Source organism: Bubalus bubalis, chromosome 9 (assembly GCF_019923935.1).
Source record: "Bubalus bubalis isolate 160015118507 breed Murrah chromosome 9, NDDB_SH_1, whole genome shotgun sequence".
NCBI lineage: Eukaryota > Metazoa > Chordata > Mammalia > Artiodactyla > Bovidae > Bubalus > Bubalus bubalis.
Genome location: NC_059165.1, coordinates 108975860 through 108994485, shown reverse-complemented (window position 1 = coordinate 108994485; position 18626 = coordinate 108975860). Strand labels below are relative to the sequence as shown.

General features: G+C 39.1%; 1 protein-coding gene across 3 annotated transcripts in view; it reads left to right on the top strand.

The window, feature by feature from the left end:
• RNF130 (ring finger protein 130) overlaps window positions 1-18626 on the top strand; it is a 142105-nt gene that overhangs the window by 61834 nt on the left and 61645 nt on the right. For all 3 annotated transcript variants that reach the window (XM_025293971.2, XM_025293970.2, XM_025293968.2), the window contains one exon: window positions 4775-5025. In XM_025293971.2, coding sequence (XP_025149756.1) covers window positions 4775-5025 — 251 coding nt within the window. The remainder of the gene's footprint in view (window positions 1-4774; window positions 5026-18626) is intronic.

Genomic DNA, 18626 nt, shown 5'->3' with positions numbered 1-18626 from the left:
TGCCTTCATCAATAAAGGTAAAACCTGACATATGATGTAGCATGCTAGAAGGACATAGCATCACCTGTGTACCATTCCTACCAAAAATATTTACTTTGGAGATATAATGGTGGAAAAACAATCAGACAAATCCAGATGGAGGGACATTTTTAAAATATGTTGCCTGGACTCATCAAAAAGGTCAGTGTTGTGAATGTCCGAAAGTGATACTGAGGGGTCTGCTTTAAAGCAGAGGAGACTGCCAAGAGACAGCTAAGCACAGTGCCCACAAGACCAGATTAAGTACTGAGTACTCAGCGAAGCTAAAAGGTCATTGGAAGCAGGCAGAAATATTTGAATATAGACTGTATATTGCAGAGCAGTGTCATATCAGAGTTCAGTTTCTTGAATGTGATAAATCAATTACATCCATGTTCTTAGGAGATAATACTAAAGTATTTAAGAAGGAAATGTCATGGTGTTTGCAACTTACTGTCAATTGGTTCAGCAGAAACATACAGAAAAGGTGAAGTGTTACCTCACTTCAGTTGACAGATCTTTAGTTGACAGATCTAAATAAAAAGTGTGTTTAAGTGTTCATATAGTATTGAAACTATTCTGTAGGCTTGAAAATTCTCAAAAGAAAGAATAGAGTTGTTTATTAAAGTAGCCACACTCAAGCAGGGGAAACATTCACATTAAAAATGACAATGGAGAAAGTGTTCAATAAAATAGATGAAAGCAGGGATCACAACAGGGCTTTTACTTAATTGATATCTCTGGTAAATTAATCCTGGCTACTGAGCATGTTGAAATGAATGGGATTCTGAGGCCATATTCATGATTTATAAGCATTGTTTGCCAAGGGCTTTAATGTGAAAGTGGTAATGAATGTTCCAAATATTTGTCATCTTCCGTTGAATGTCTGTATCATTACAGTCAAATTAGGTACTTTGCTGTTGTTCACTTGCTCAGTCATGTCTGACTCTTTGCGACCCCATGGGCTGCACCCTCCAGGCTTCCCTGTCCTTCATCTCCCGGAGCTTGCTCCAACTCACGTCCATTGAGTTAGTGATGCCATCCAAAGGTCTGGTTCTATGTTGCCCCCTTCTCCTCCTGCCTTCAGTTTTTCCCATCATCAGAGTCTTTTCTGATGAGTTTGCTCTTTGCATCAGGTGACCAAAGTGTTGGAGCTTCAGCTTCAGCATCAGTCCTTCCAATGAACATTCAGGACTGATTTCCTTTAGGATGGACTGGTTGGATCTACTTGCAGTACAAGGGACTCTGAAGAGTCTTCTCCAGCAGCACAATTCAAAAGCATCAATTCTTCGGCACTCAGCCTTCTTTATGGTCCAACTCTCACATCCATATATGACTACTGGAAAAACTATAGCTTTGACTAGATGGACCTTTGTTAGCAAAGTAATGTCTCTGCTTTTTAATATGCTGTCTAGGTTGGTCATAGCTTTTGTTCCAAGGAGCAAGCATCTTAATTTCATGGCTGGAGTCACCATCTGCAGTGATCCTGTAGCCCAAGAAAATAAAGTCTGTCGCTGTTTCTATTGGTTCCCCATCTATTTGCCATGAAGTGATGGAACTGGATGCCATGATCTTTGTTTTTTGAATGTTGAGTTTTAAACCAGCTTTTTCACTCTCCTCTTTCACCTTCATCCTCTTCCCTTTCTGCCATCAGCGTGGTTTCATCTGCATATTTGAGGTTGTTGATATTTCTCCTGGCAATCTTGATTCCGGCTTGTGCTTCATTCAGCTCTTATCAGTCATTACTTGATCTAACTGTAATTTTATCCTGAGCTTGCATTTTTCCTACACTGATACTCTCCCCCAAACAGAAACTGGCTTCACAAGTCTTTAAAAGTCAAGTGTCATTTTGATATTTGGCAAATCTAATACAGTTATGTAAAGTTTAAAAATAAAATAAAATTAAAAAAAAAAAAAAAAAAAAAGTCAAGTGTCTGAGGCAATCCTTAAATTAGGATCTTTGAGCCGAGCTCTCATTTATGGGTGGGGCATGAGGAGGTCATGGACCTTTGCTGAAATTAGAAAGGAGTACACTACCATCAGATTCTCTAAGGGATTTATGAGCTAAAATGGTTGAGAGCCTAGTTCCTTTGCTAGTATTCTGCTGATCTGCTATAGTTATTTTTCACTTTGTTTGACCAGCAGTGCTTTCGTCTCCTTTCCTGTCACTCTTGCCAGGCCCCTGCATTATAGTAGTATTTGGCTCCTCTGTCTAGTCCCTTTAAAGATTCCCCATTGCCCTTTGAGAGCAGTTGTAGTTTTCACGTAATCAAGAGCAGGTGTAAAGGAAAAACCTCCCCTGTGTGTGTCTCCCTTACTACTTACGAAGAAAACTTCACTTCTGATGCTTCTTCCTGGTCACCAAATGTTTGTGGGGTTTTCCCTGTACCAAGTGGTTTTCAGCAACTCTAGCTGGGTGTCCTGTAACTCAGTTAGATTCTGACACTCTCTGCCTGGTGTGGCATCGGCTCCCACAGGTGAAGAGCTCCGTCCCACGGGGCACCCCAGCCCCCGTCACCACTTCAGAAGCCAGTTGGCAGTCTAGTGTTGTCACAAGTACTTCTGACCCTCCAGTTGTATGTTGTGGTTCCCTCAACCCCTTCCTTCTGTCCAAAAGTTTGTTAGAATGGCTGATAGAACTCCGGGGGAAATGTAACATTTACTGGCTTATTATAAAGATAAAGGGTAAAAGATACACAGGGCAAAGAGTGTGAGCAGGGGCGCTCTGGCATGCTTTCCTCTACCTCCTCTGTGTGTTCACTGGCCTGGACATTCGTGGATCCCCATACCTTTGGGTTTTCATGCAGACTTCACGTTTCTAGTCCCTCTTCCTTCCCAAAGGACTGGGATATGGGGCTGAAAGGTCCAAGCTCCTCATCCAGTTTGGTCTTTCTGGTGACCAGCCAACGATCCTGCTGCTATCCAGGAGCCCACCAAGATTCACCTCATTAGAACAAAAGACACTACCGTCATCCAGGGGATTCCAAGGGATTTAGGGACTCTGTGTCAGGAACCAAGGTGAGAGACGTAATATTAGAACCAAAGATACCCCTAGTGCTGTTACTTAGGAAATTGCAAGCGTTTAGGAGCTTTGTCCCAGGAACCAGAGACAGAGACCAATATATATCTTTTCTGTTATTTCACAGCAGAATGTTATTTCCATTCTCTTTGGGAAGTGGACATTAAGGAGCCTTGATGATAGTATATAACTCAATAAATATTGTTGAAAGGATGGTTGAAATAATTAAATATTTCTTTTTCCAAACAGCTTTCCATTGAAATTAGGTGGTGCTCACTTAGTGTTGCTTTAATGAATGAAATTACATGGATCAGTTCCCTTGGCTACCTGTGCAGCTTTCCCAGCTCCTTTTCCAGCTTGAGTCTTCAAGAGGGAGCTTCAGAATTGATTTCTAAAACTGTTTGTACCTGGTGTGATTATAAAGCAATGAGACTGATTGTCATGTGTCGTTTGTGGGATCCGTCTCAGTTACTTTATAGCCATACCTGGTATCTTATACCACAGAATATTGCGTGTTGAACAGCATTTTAAAATCACTTAAGGTTTCTAACTGGAAATTTTAAATGGTTTAGCATCATTTTAGATTTTTTTCTAACTTACTGATCAGAACTCTTATATCTGAAAGATAATTAGATGTTAACTTGTTGCTTTAATTTGCAGTTTCCTTTTTGTTTTAGGGATTTTAATCAGTATTCTGATAAACTGCTTATTGAATTTCTTTTCAGTTGTAAATGGTCTTTGTACATTGTACAAGGATAGTCCTTTCAATTGAATATTATAAATGAAACATAAACTGGGATGAACAAAAAAGGAACCTTCCCCTAGTCCAATCTACACATAGGACCTAAGATAGTTTCAACTGTCACTGATTAAAGATACCACCATTTGGCATTTTGCTGTTGACACTCTATTATCAAATTTCTGTCCTAAGTCAGTGAAATTATAAAACTGTATATCCTGAGCTTCTGCTTTCTGTTCCTTGTGCTAGTTCTACACACAATAGGTGCTCCATAAATGTTTATAAGAAAAGTTAATGCCAACAACTACTAGTGTGTTATAAATAACAGTGTTTTTCTCCTTTTCATAAGGAATTGGGGCTCTCTAAAGCACATTTAAGATGGAAAAGGTTTTACAGTGAAACCTGCCGTGATTTTTGTCACATTTCTATTGCCGTGTAATACGATTCCCAGGTGGCTCAATGGTCAAGAATCCGCCTGCCAGTGCAGGAGACACGGGTTCGATCCCTGGGTCCGGAAGATTCCGTGGAGTAGGAAATGGCAACCCACTCCAGTATTCTCGCTAGGGAAAGCCCATGGTCAGAGGAGCCTGGCACCTCTCCCACTTGGCTACAGTCCACAGGGTCATAAAGAGTTGGACACGACTGAGCAACTGAGCATGATTGCTGTATAATACAATGATGTGCACTGTCTCTTGTTACATTTGGCCGATTTAATGGTCTGTCTTTCAAATATAGTTGTAAGACAAATTAATACGGCTCTTACCACTACAGTCATTTTTATGCTTTAAGTGTGTTTGTTTAAATCTTAAGTAGTACACATCAAATTTCTTTTCCCACTTGGTACCAGCATACCCAATTACAACTTCATTTCATTTGAACCTGCAAAACCTTGCCATTAGCAAAAACTGCAGTAGTTTTTCTAAGTAACATTTTTATATATTTGATATTCTGTAAATTTTAAATGTCACTTGAGTATATATATTTATTTTACATTACAGGCACTGGAGATATTATTGCTGTCATGATTACAGAATTGAGGGGTAAAGATATTTTGAGTTATCTGGAGAAAAACATCTCTGTACAAATGACAATAGCTGTTGGAACTCGAATGCCGCCAAAGAACTTCAGCCGTGGTTCTCTAGTCTTCGTGTCAATATCCTTTATTGTTTTGATGATTATTTCTTCAGCCTGGCTTATATTCTACTTCATTCAGAAGATCAGGTATACAAATGCCCGGGACAGGAACCAGGTGAGCTACCAGTACTCTATAGTGATTAATGCTTACTGGCCGTAATTCATAGACATCTGTTGTAATCATACACAATATGAACATTTTTTTTCATTAAAAAATGGTCAAAAACATATCTATACAAGTTTTTAAGGATATTTGAAATACCTAAATGGATAAATTATTAAGTTTATAGTGATCACTTGGAATATTCCAGATGAGTGGTTAGCTTAATATCAGAGTGTGATATACCTAATTCTAGTAATTTGAAAAAATATTGCAAAGTTGCACTTTTAAGCTGGTAACATTTGTTTTCAGTAGCAGGGGAGTTGGAAGGATGAAAGACGGAGACTTTTCACTATATATACTTTTGTTCCATGTGAATTTTTTTCCCATGTGAATTATCTGTCCTGTTTAATCTTAGCCACAAAGCATTGACGAGGTCAAAAAGGACCAATAGAAGAGATGTATCTATCTAGTCACCCTGGGAATTACATTGACCAGCACAGCCTAAGTACTCAGTATTAAGATGAATAAAGGCACAGGAAAAACAGTATACTGCCCTGTAGTAAAGGACTTGCAGATGGTTTTCTGTCAGTTTGTTACTTATTAATAGTTTGTTTGATGTGCTATATACAGACTATCTGCCCTGGAGCAGGTGTAGGATGTTAGGTCCCAGTCTTAGGTATTTCTAAAAAACTAAGAAATAAATACTTTGGCCACCTGATGCAAAGAGCTAACTCATTTGAAAAGACCCTGATGCTGGGAAAGATTGAGGGCAGGAGGAGAAAGGGATGACAGAGGATGAGATGGCTGGATGGCATCACTGACTCAATGGACATGAGTTTGGGTAGGCTCTGGCAGTTGTTGATAGATGGGGAGGCCTGGCGTGCTGCAGCTTACGAGGTCGCAAAGAGCTGGACACGACTGAGTGACTGAACTGAACTGAACTGAAGAAGTAAATAGTGTGGAGCATGGTTTGAAGCCAGTTTTTTTTATTATTATTTTTGGCTGCACTGGGTCTTTGTTACTGCACATGGGCTTCCCTTTAGTTGCAGTGAGCTGGGGCTACTCTGTAGTTGCAGTCCATGGACTTCTCGTTGGAGTGGCTTCTCTTGTTGAAGAGCATAGGCTCTAGGTACTTGGGCTACAGATACATGGGCTCATTAGTTGTGATGCATGGACACGGCGTGTCCAGGAAGATTTCACATGCCGTGCCCATGTGTCACAACTATTGAGCCCATGTACCTATATGGTACATGTACACAATGGAATATTACTCGCCTATTAAAAATAATGCATTTGAATCAGTTCTAATGAGGTGGATAAAACTGGAGCCTATTATACAGAATGAAGTAAGTCAGAAAGAAAAACACCAATACAGTATATTAACGCATATATATGGAATTTAGAAAGATGGTAACGATGACCCTATATGCAAGACAGCAGATGTAAAGAGACACAGATGTAAAGAACAGACTTTTGGACTCTGTGGGAGAAGGCGAGGGTGGGATGATTTGAGAGAATAGCACTGAAACATGTATATTACGATATGTGAAACAGATCGCCAGTCCAGGTTCGATGCATGACAGGGTGCTCAGGGCGGGTGCGCTGGGAGGACCCAGAGGGATGGGATGGGGAGGGAGGTGGAGGGGCGGTTCAGGATGGGGAACACATGTACACCCGTGGCAGATTCATGTGAATGTATGGCAAAAACCACCACAATATTGTAAAGTAATTAGTTTCCAATTAAAATTTTAAAATTAAAAAAATTTTTTATATAACATAATTCTGTATTCAGACAGAGCACCTGTAAATCCCTGTAGGGGATGGTGCAAGGTGGGGGTGTGTAAAATTTTCATCCTTCCTCATTCTAGTGAAAAGAAACATAGACTTTGGTATGGAGTTCAAATCCTGACCTTACTGCCAATTTGCCACAGTCCCTCTTGCAGTTTATATAGCTTCTCAACTTGTTTCTGCATCTGAAAGTATATATAAAACATCTGAAAAGTATAATTTATTGAACATTTGTGTGCCAAGCTCTGTGCAGCATCCTACATCTTTGAAATTTTTATCATGATAATTTTTATTATTTGTGATTTCAGGCCTACAGAAAGTTGTAAAAATAGTATAAAGTATTTTCTTGCCCAAATTGTCCAGCTGTAAACATTTTACCTTGTTTCCTTTTCTATGTGTATCAGTTCAGTTCAGTTCACTTGCTCAGTTGTGTCCAACTTTTTACGACCCCATTGACTGAAGCACGCCAGGCTTCCCTGTCCATCACCAACTCCTGGAGATTGCTCAAACTCATGTCCCTCGAGTTGGTGATGCCATCCAACCATCTCATCCTCTATCATCCCCTTCTCCTCCTGCCTTCAATCTTCCCCAGCATCAGGGTCTTTTCCAGTGAGTCAGTTCTTCACATCAGGTGGTGAAAGCATTGGAGCTTCAGTTTCAGCATCAGTCCTTCCGAAGAATATTCAGGACTGATTTCCTTTAGGATGGACTGGTTGGATCTCCTTGCAGTCCAAGGGACTCTCAAGAGTCTTCTGCAACACCACAGTTCAAAAGCATCAATTCTTCATCACTCAGCTTTCTTTATGGTCCAACTCTAATATCCATACATGACTACTGGAAAAACCATAGCTTTGACTAGATGGACCTTTGTTGGCAAAGTGATATCTCTGCTTTTTAACATGCTGTCTAGGTTGGTCATAGCTTTTCTTCCAAGGAGCAAGTGTCTTTTAATTTCATGGCTGCAGTCACCATCTGCAGTGATTTTGGAGCACAAGAAAATAAAGTCTGTCACTGTATCAATTTTTTTCCCATCTATATATAATTTTTTAAGAACTGAGAGTAAATTTGGGATAAGATGCCCTTTTACACTTAAATACTTCATTGTATGTTTTCTTATATAGCCACAGTATGATTATCAAGATAATGAAATTAACATTAATATCATTGTCTGATCTATATACCTTTTCTAAGTTTTGTAAAATTGTCTTAATAATGACCTTTATAGAAAAGAAAACCCTGGATTGGTCCAGTCAAATTGTTTGTTGTATTCAGTTGTCATGTCTCTTTTAACCTGTTCATGACATTGACATTATTGAAGATTATAATCCAGTTGTTTTGGATTTGAGCTTGTCTGATGTCTGTTCCTTCATGATTAGGTTCAGGTTATCTATGTTTTTGTCAGAAATACCTCCCAGGCCTTTACATTTATTAATTTTTCATTTTGAGATAGTTGTAACTTCACATATATTTATAAGAAATAATGCAGAGAGATCCCAAACACCCTTCACCCATTTCCTCCTAGATGTAAAATCTTGCCTAACTATAGTAAATATCACAACCAGGATATTGATGTTGATACTGATAGTCAGATTTTTCCAGTTAAACTTGTGCTGGAATGTGTGTAGTTCTTTGCAATTTCAGGTGACCGCCTCCCAGTCCAGATACAGTCCTGTTATCACAAGGACCCTTTGTGCAAATTCTTTGACAGTCAGCCATAGCCACCTCCCTCTCTCCTGCACTGTGCCTAACCCCTGACTACACTAGTCTGTTTCTCCACTCTATAGTTTTGTCGTCTCAAAAATGCTATATTAATGGAATCATAGAGTACTTAACTTCTAGAGTTTGGATTTCTTCATCTAACACATTCCCTTGAGATCGTCCCAGATTGTATGTATCAGTAATTTATTTCTTGTTATTGGTGACTAGTATTCTATATCTTGGATGTACCATGACTTGGTAACCAAGTTATTTCCCATTTTGGCTATTATAAATAAAGTGACTATGAACATTCCTGTACAGGTTTCTGCATGAGCATGAGTTTTCATTTCCCTGGCATAAATGTTCAGTAGTGGAATTTTTGAGTTATTTTGATAGGTACATATTTAATTTTGTAAGAAATTGCCGTTCTTTTCCCAAGCAGCTGTACTGTTTTACATTCCCAGTTCTTCTGCATCCTTGCCAGCATTTGGTGTGGTCACTATCTTTCATTGCCGCCATTCTGATGGGTGTACAGTGACATCTCCTCTGTGATGTTAGTCTGCGTCTCCCCAGTGACTGGTGGTGTCGGCCGTCCTTCACCGCAAGACGCCATCTGCATGTCCTCCACAGTGAGAGGGTTTCTCTTTTACCCATTTCTACTGGATCATTTCTTACTGTGGAATTCTGAGTGTTCTTTATATATTCTAAATACAAGTCTTTTGTCAGAATTATGGTTTGCAAATATTTTCTCTGATGGTCTTTTGAAGAGCAAAATTTTTAATTTTGGTGAAGCTTAATTTATCAGTGTTCCCTTTATGAATTGTGCTTTTTCTGACAAGTGTAAAAATTCTTTGCCTAACCCTGGATACCGAAGATTTTCTAATACTTTTCAAAAAGTTTTACATTTTGTATCTGACCCATTTTAAATTACATTTTATATACAGTGTGAGGCTTAGATTGAGGTTCCTTTTTATACTTATGTCTGTCCAATATTGCACCTTTGTCAAAAAACTCGGGCACATTTGTGTGGGTGTATTTCTGGGTTTTCTGTTTGAGCCATCCAGTGTCTATGTTCACACCACACTGTCTTCTTACTTAAGCTATATATTATGCCTAACTATTGGGTACAGTGATCCATCCCATTTTTTTTTCCTTTTCACGATTGTTTTATCTATTCTAGGTCCTAGAGTCTTTTCATACAAATTTTAGAATAAGTTTGTCTCTGTCTCTACCGAAAAAAAAAAACAAAAAACTTGCTGAGATCTTGATGTGAATGCATTAAACCTGTTGATCATTTGAGGAGAATCTATATATTTTATCATGTTAAATCTTTCAGTTCATGAACTTTGTTTTTCCATTTTTTTAGATCTTTTTTCCCCTTTTAATAGCATTTTATTCTTTTCAGCATACAGATCCTGTCATGTTTTGTTAAGTTTATACCTAAGAATTTTGTTTTGTTTGGAATGACTATAAAAAGTAATGTAATGGCAAATGGACTCTACATGTGTTTTTACTTTCAGGTTCCACATGTTTATTTTAAGAATATCAAAATGTGATTGAATTTTGTATACCAGTTTTGTGTTCTGCAGCCTTGGTAAACTCATTTCTTATTATAAATTGCTTGGGGTTTTCTGTATAGACAGTCTTGTTATCTGCTGCTACTGCTGCTGTTGCTAAGTCACTTCAGTTGTGTCCAACTCCGTGCGACCCCATAGACAGCAGCCCACTAGGCTCCTCTGTCCCTGGGATTCTCCAGGCAAGAATACTGGAGTGGGTTGCCATTTCCTTCTCCAATGCATGCATGCATACTGAGTTGCTTCAGTTATGTCCAACTGTGCGACCCCATGGACAGCAGCCCACCAGGCTCCTCTGTCTACAGGATTCTCTAGGCAAGAATACTGGAGTGGTTTGCCGTTTCTTTCTCCAAATGTTATCTGAAAATAGTGACTATTTAAATTGTTCCTTTCCAGTCTTGGTGCTTTATTTCATTTTCTTGCCTTATTGCAATGGCTAGAACTTTCAGAACTATGCTGAGTAACAGTAAAGGAAAGTGTGGGCATCCTTGCCTGTGCCCAATCTTAGAGGGAAGGATTCAGTCTGTTGTTGTTAAGTAAGTTAATATGTGGATAACTGTCATGTTTCTTACCAAGTTGAGGAAGGTTCTCTCTGTTTCTAGTGTGCTGAGAATTTTTATCACCAGTGGGTGCTTGACTTTGTCACATGCTTTTTATGTATCAGTTGATGTGATCATATGATTTTTTTGTTTTCTTTTTTAGCCTGTGGTGGATTGCATTTGTTGATTTTTGAATGTTGAACAAGCCTTGCATACCTGGAATAAACTGTACTTGGTCTAGTCTTATATACCTGGAATAAATCCCACTAGGTTATGGCATATAATTTTTTGTGCATTGCTGGATTTGATTGGCTAGTACTTGGTTGAGGGTTTTGGTATCTTAAGTTCATGAGAGATACTGGTTTGTAGTTTTGAGGGAGAAGCTGTAAAAACTTAATGTCTTTAATGGTTAAAAGAATGTTTAGGTTGTGTTTCATCTTTTTTGGGGATTTTGAGAAATTGGCCCTTTTTTATATATTGTCATACTTATGAACGTAAAATTGTTCATAGTACTACTCCCTGTTCTTTTAATGACTGCAGTGTCTGTACTGATATTTCATGCTCATTACTGATTTTAATTATTTGTATCTTCTCTTTTTATCTTCGTCAGTCTTTTGAGAAATTTCTCTTTTTTAAAAAATGTATTTATTTTAATAGGAGGCTAATTACTTTATCATTCCAATCCCAAAGAAAGGCAATGCCAAAGAATGCTCAAACTACTGCACAATTGCACTCATCTCACACGCTAGTAAAGTAATGCTCAAAATTCTCCAAGCCAGGCTTCAGCAATACGTGAACCATGAACTTCCAGATGTTCAAGCTGGTTTTAGAAAAGGCAGAGGAACCAGAGATCAAATTGCAAACATCCGCTGGATCATGGAAAAAGCAAGAGAGTTCCAGAAAAACATCTATTTCTGCTTTATTGACTATGCCAAAGCCTTTGACTGTATGGATCACAATAAACTGTGGAAAATTCTGAAAGAGATGGGAATACCAGACCACCTGACCTGCCTCTTAAGAAACCTATATGCAGGTCAGGAGGCAACAGTTAGAACTGGACATGGAACAACAGACTGGTTCCAAATAGGAAAAGGAGCACATCAAGGCTGTATATTGTCACCCTGCTTATTTAACTTCTATGCAGAGTACATCATGAGAAACACTGGGCTGGAAAAAGCACAAGCTGGAATCAAGATTGCTGGGAGAAATATCAATAACCTCAGATATGCAGATGATACCACCCTTATGGCAGAAAGTGAAGAGGAACTCAAAAGCCTCTTGGTGAAAGTGAAAGAGGAGAGTGAAAAAGTTGGCTTAAAGCTCAACATTTCAGAAAACGAAGATCATAGCATCTGGTCCCATCACTTCATGGGAAATAGATGGGGAAACAGTGGAAACAGTGTCAGACTTTATTATTTTGGGCTCCAAAATCACTGCAGATGGTGACTGCAGCCATGAAATTAAAAGATGTTTACTCCTTGGAAGGAAAGTTATGACCAACCTAGATAGCATATTCAAAAGCAGAGACATTACTTTGCCAACAAAGGTCCATCTAGTCAAGGCTATAGTTTTTCCAGTGGTCATGTATGGATGTGAGAGTTGGACTCTAAAGAAAGCTGAGCGCTAAAGAAAGCTGAGTGCCGAAGAATTGATGCTCTTGAACTGTGGTGTTGGAGAAGACTCTTGAGAGTCCCTTGGACTGCAGGGAGATCCAACCAGTCCATCCTAAAGGAGGTCCGTCATGGGTGTTCATTGGAAGGACTGATGCTGAAGCTGAAAGTCCCAATACTTTGGCCACCTCATGCAAAGAGTTGACTCGTTGGAAAAGACCCTGATGCTTTTGAGGGAGGGATTGGGGGCAGGAGGAGAAGGGGACGCCAGAGGATGAGATGGCTGGATGGCATCACCAACTCGATGGACATGAGTTTGAGTGAACTCCGGGAGTTGGTGATGGACAGGGAGGCCTAGCATGCTGTGATTCATGGGATCCCAAGGAGTCGGACACGACTGAGTGACTGAACTGAACTGAATTACTTTATTGTAGTGGTTTTTGCCATACAGTGACATGAATCAGCCATGGGTGTACATGTGTTCCCCATCCTGAGCCCCCCTCCCAGCTCCCTCCTCATCTCATCCCTCTGGATCATCCCAATGCACCAGCCCTGAGCACCCTGTCTCATGCATCGAACCTGGACTGGCGATCTATTTCACATATGATAATATATATGTTTCAGTGCTATTCTCAAATCATCCCACCCTCGCCTTCTTAATTTTATTGATTCTTTTTAAAAACAAGTTTCCTTGAATTTTAAAAGATAGGAACTTGGATTATTTATTTGAAAATTTTTCTATTTCTCTTGTAAGAATGTACTGTTGTTTTCTCTCATCACTATTTTAACTGTGTCCCATATGCTTTGATATCCTCTATATTCATTCAACTTTATGTAATTTTTTTCTTCTGAGACTTCCTCTTTGACCTGTAATACACACTTATTTAGAAGTGTTCTGTTGAGTTTTCTCTTGTTTGGAGATTTTGCTACTGTCTTAGTGTTACTGATTTCTAATTAGATTTCAGTATGATCAGAGAAATACTCTATGATTTCAGTTCTTTTAGATTTGTTGAGGTTTGTTTTATGGTCTAAGATCTAGTCAGTTTGGATGAATGTCTGATGTGTGCTTGGGGAAAAAATGTATATTCTGCTATGGGGTAGAATGTTTTATAGATGTCGATTAGATCAGTGCACTCAGCTTGCTTCTAAGAGGTCGGGGAGGGGGAGGTTCACTTTCCCGGTGGACCCTGCTGAAACCATTGTGGGAAGAGGGGTTCAATTTTTCCATTGGTGTTTTGTTAGAGTAAGATTGTAGCCCACTCTTCCTGGTACTTTAGCTTGGGGAAGTAGGCTCTTTTTTTGGACTAGGGTAAGGGAGGGGGTCTGTTCCTGTTGGGAGTACCAGATTGGAAGTTTCTGCAGCATCTTGTGTGAGACATATGAGGCCAGGAAACTCATTACACAGCATTCAAGTCTTAAGGCCCCTAGGCAGCTCACCTCCTCTACCTTTCAGAGACTTACTATGCTGATTTGTTGTGTTTTGTCCAGGGCTTTTTAGGTGTAGAGGGGTGCACCTTGGAAGAATGGGGCCTGTCCGTTGTAGGAGAACTGAGAGTTCTTATAATATCTCACATGATTTTTGACTTGGATATAGGTGATTTGAAGTGATAAAGGGATATTAGATGAAAGGGTTAACTGATCTAAAATTATGACACTTTCATAGAAAAGATTATTAGATATGCATGTATAAAATAAAGTTTACAGCCTTAAAATAGAATGCACCAATTTGCTGAGATTTTTGACAGAATAAACGCATGCTAAGTCACTTTAGTCGTGTCTGACTGTCTGCGACCCCATGGACTGTAGCCCACCAAGTTCCTCTGTCCATGGGATTCTCCAGGCAGTAATACTGGAGTGGGTTGCCATTCCCTCCTCCAGGGGATCTTCCCGAGCCAGGAAAGTCTCTTATGTCTCCTGCATTGGCAGGCAGGTTATCACTAGCGCCACCTGAGAAGCCTTTTTGACAAAGTGAATAGCCATAAAATCCAGTTCTGATGAAATGGAGGGATACATAGTCAAATCAGCACTAACAAGTTGACAGCAGTTATTTATTTATCTTCAAAGCACCTGGCAAGAAATTCTATCCAGTGATATTTGAAGAAAATAGAAGTCAGCTGAAGCGCTTCAGCTTCTTTGAAGGGCAGAAGCATAGCATTGAAGTGTTCTTTTACCCACCCTCTTTAACCAGTGATGTAACCTTCTTTTTTAAATTGAAAATTTTAACCAATGTAATATATGGACATGAGTTTTAAGAATAAATGGTACTGCAGAGTTTGGTTCCTTGCCTAGTCTTTTCCTCCTTCTAATTCTTGTTTCTCAGCAACAAGTCATCTCTTTCAGCTCTTTCCCTCTTCTGTTACTAACTTAAGTAACTAGCATGCTGTACCCCTTTTAAAAATAAATTTAAAGGTGTCTTTTAAATGTATTATTGCCATTATGGAAAACTAAAAGTAAAATGCTCAAGAGTAGTTCTAAAAGGGTGTTCTCTGCAAGCAAGCCCTATATTGTTGGTTTGAAGGTAGTGCTTCTCAAGGACTCTTGAGAAAAGCAGATTGTTGGCCGCAGGAGCCTGCTCTTTAGTGGCACTTTGGTTACACCCAGCATGTGACCTGCGTGTAATGAGGGAGTCAGCACAGTCACCATCTGGCGTGGACCGCAGACGGAAACTGGCTTTGTGGCTGACTGCACAGACTTCCTAAGAATTCTTCCCCAGACTCTGTAGCGGGGTCTGGTATTCTGACCTTTGTTCCTCCTTCTGTTTTTTCCTAAGGTTGAGAAGCAAATTTGATGATGTTTCATGTGGCTTGAAAAGCTTAGCTTGTTAAAGTTAAACACAAGCAATGGCGGCAGCACCTCAACTGGTTGAAACCTTTGGTTATTTTAAAAGAGAAACCAGAACTGTTAGCAGAGGACAAAAAGTAAGCTTAGCGAGAGCCTCGTTTTCTCCCACAAACTGTCATCATGAAGCAGTTCTTTCTATAGAATATGCTATCTTTTAAAAAGAAGTAGTTAGATTGTTAAGTGAAATATGAACATTATCTTGATTTCAGAATGGATTACTCTCCTCAGTATCATTTAAGTATGATGACGCCTGGTGCATGGCAAGTTCTGTACATTGTTTTCAGTGTGTTATTGTTATTATCTAAATATTATTGGAGAGAACAGGGAAAGCAGATAAAACCAGTATATAAGCTTGTGATTAAAAAAAAAGAATATGCTACCACAGAGAGCCATATGTTGTAAATAACTTTCTAAGCACAGTGCAGTGTACACAGTTGATGCCGTTTTACATGTGAGATAAGAATCTCATGCTTTGGCTTTTTAGATCGCTTCCAGATACCTGTGGTTGCTCTTCCTGAAAATTGGTTAGAATACATCTGAATACAAACAGATCAGATGATGGCTAATGGTGAACTCAAATGTCACCTTATAATAAGACAGTGATAGTTATTTCACATAAGAGGATAGATATGTGGTATGTTTTATTGAAAGGGTACTTAAACTTTTTCACAATTACATAGTTAATATTGTACCCTTAATCTCAAAGTGGTCGAGTTTGACAAACCAGAACAATAAAACTTTTATTTAACTGTTGAGGAATAAGGTAGATATTAGAAAAAAATTCCATAACCTAGGACCACTGAGTTTAGAAGACCTTCTTATGAAACTCCTGGTGAAAATGCATATGGTTTCCAAGGTACTTAAAACTCATTAAAGCTTCTCACCAAAATGTGTATACAGTATTCTTAGACTTCCTACATATCACAAGGCTACTGAAGGTGAAACATGCTTTTGTTGCCCATTTTTATCTTGGAAGATAGCTAATTGGAAAATGGACTTGTGTGGGAGAATATGGATGTGTATTGAATATTCTTCAGAGGAAGGCTAGTACTTTGCTTGCATGATCTTTGAACATGGTGGGTTTGAAAAGTCTTTCCCATCTAGATTAGAGGGGGAGAAGTTGCATACTGTCAAGGTTTTTCCCATAGGAATAGATTATGTAGTCAAAAGAGACAGATTTCTTCATTATTGGATGGCAGATTGAATTTTATTATGTTTTTTAGGGACTAACAATTCCAGAAGAACTGGAAAAAGGAAAATAGATCTTTCAACTGAGAATGTATTATTTTACCACTTTTTAAATATATTGCAAGTTACTTTAACTTCTTTTTCATGTCCTGCTATTCTGATCAATTTACGTTGATAAATACCACTTTCCATATTCAGAGACTGTATGCTTTCTAAATGTTATATCAAAGCTTAAGACTTTGTTTTCCTAGCACAAAATATTCTCTTGAGATCAGAGTGTTTCTGAGACATTCAGTTCTACATCCTTGGCATTTAGCATAGGGCCTGGCATGTCACAGTATCTCAGTAAATGGCTTAAATGAATTAAAGAATAAGAGTGCATTCTATTGGGAAGGCAGACAGGTGTAATCAAAATACTGTGTAGTTTAAGAGTTATTCTTTTGGGGCAGAGTGATATTACTAGAGTGATATCACAGAGAAGGTAGTGACATTTGAGCTGAATTTTAAAGGATAAGACTTCATCAGACAGAAACTGAGCAGAAAGGCAAAGGGATTGTTTTCCACAGAGCTGTGGGGAGCTGACAGGAGAGACAGCAGAGTTGAATCACATCAGAAAAAGGGAGGAGACCTGAGACTGAACCTATCCTGGATGAGCACATTGACTGTGGAAGATGAAGGGCTTGACTCTCGTGCTGAAAAATTCAGACTTTAGTCTAGAAGCAGTAGGAGTCATCAGAGGGTTTTTGTTTTTGTTTTTTTCTGTTAAGGACAGGCTTAGGGGAAAGAGTTCCTAAAGAGGAAAATATTGAAGAGCAAAGGAAAATAATATTAATAAAACAAGGTTATGTACAGAGCTGGGAGAAGAATTAGGCCACAGACAGGTGGTTACCTTGGAAAAGCATTGGGGATATTTCTTTTCAGAAAAAAAGGGAAAAGGTAATAGTGATGAGAGAATGAATGAAAGAAGGTGCTTTCAGTTACTTCAATCAGGGAAAAATTATATTTACAGCATCTAGATTTCATCAGTGTCTAAAAGAAGAAAATCCAATTATCTGCTTATGCTGACCTAATTCTGAATCTGTGGGAAAGTTCTGATGATTGAAACAGAAACCTGAGATGAGTCTCATTAAAGTGACCTACCATCAGTCCACTGAGAACCATCTCATTGTGAACAGATTATTCCTGTTAAGTGAAGCAGTATGAGTTGTTTAAATTGTTTCCTACCAATTTAAACCTTTTGGACACACTGAATCCATACATAAAATACTGTTCACATTATTACTGATGTCTTTACACAAGTGAAATAAGTAAATATCGCCCTTGATGATCAATATCCCTTCATATTTTATAAATGGGAAATCTTTAGGCATTTAGGATGGAAAAATGAACTGGGCTGGAAAGTCAGGAGATCAAAGGTTCTGGTCTCAGCACTTTTACTAGCTTTAGGTAAATCACCTCACTTCTCTCTGGCTTTGGATTTTCTCCTTTGTAAAATAATACATCCCTCTGTGGTTTTGTCCCATTCCATAATGTTCCGTATGTGATGAGGTGGAAACTTGAGTAACCTTATTACCTAAAGTACAGAGAATATGAGTGAGTGGGTAGAGGGCTATGGGAAATGCTTTGGAGCTAGGGTTGCTATTTTATACTTAGGTTTTGTGTGTGTGCTCAGTTGCCTGACTCATTGCCCACCAGGACTATAAACCCGCCAGGCTCCTCTGTACATGGAATTTTCCAGGCTTGAATACTGGAGTGGGTTGCCATTTCCTACTCCAGGGGATCATCCTGACCCAGAGATCAAATCTGAGTTTCTTGCATCCTGTGCATTACCAGTAAATTCTTTACCACTGCACCACCTGGGAAGCCATACTTGGTTTAGTGAGTCTCAAACTGCAGTATACAGAAGAATGGTATGAGGACACTTTTCCCCTCCCCCTCCTCTCCTCCTCTTCCTCCTCTTCCTCCTCCTCCTTCACTTTTAAAAACTGCAAGTTCCCAAGACACCTCCCCGCTCCAGCAAAAATACATAGAACTATATCCAAAAAAAGGTCTCAATGACCTAGATAACCACAATGGTGTGGTCACGGACATCCTGGAATGGGAAAGTGGGCCTTAGGAAGCATTACTATGAACAAAGCTAGTTGAGGTGACGGAATTCTAGGTGAGCTATTTAAAAATCCTAAAAGACGATGCTGTTGAAGTGCTGCACTCATTATGTCAGCAAATTTGGAAAACTCAGCAGTGACCACAGGACTGGAAAAGGTCACTTTTCATTCCAGTCCCAAAGAAGGGCAGTGCCAAAGAATGTTCCAACTAAGGACAGTTGAACTCATTTCACATGCTAGGAAGGTTATACTCAAAATTCTTTAAGGTAG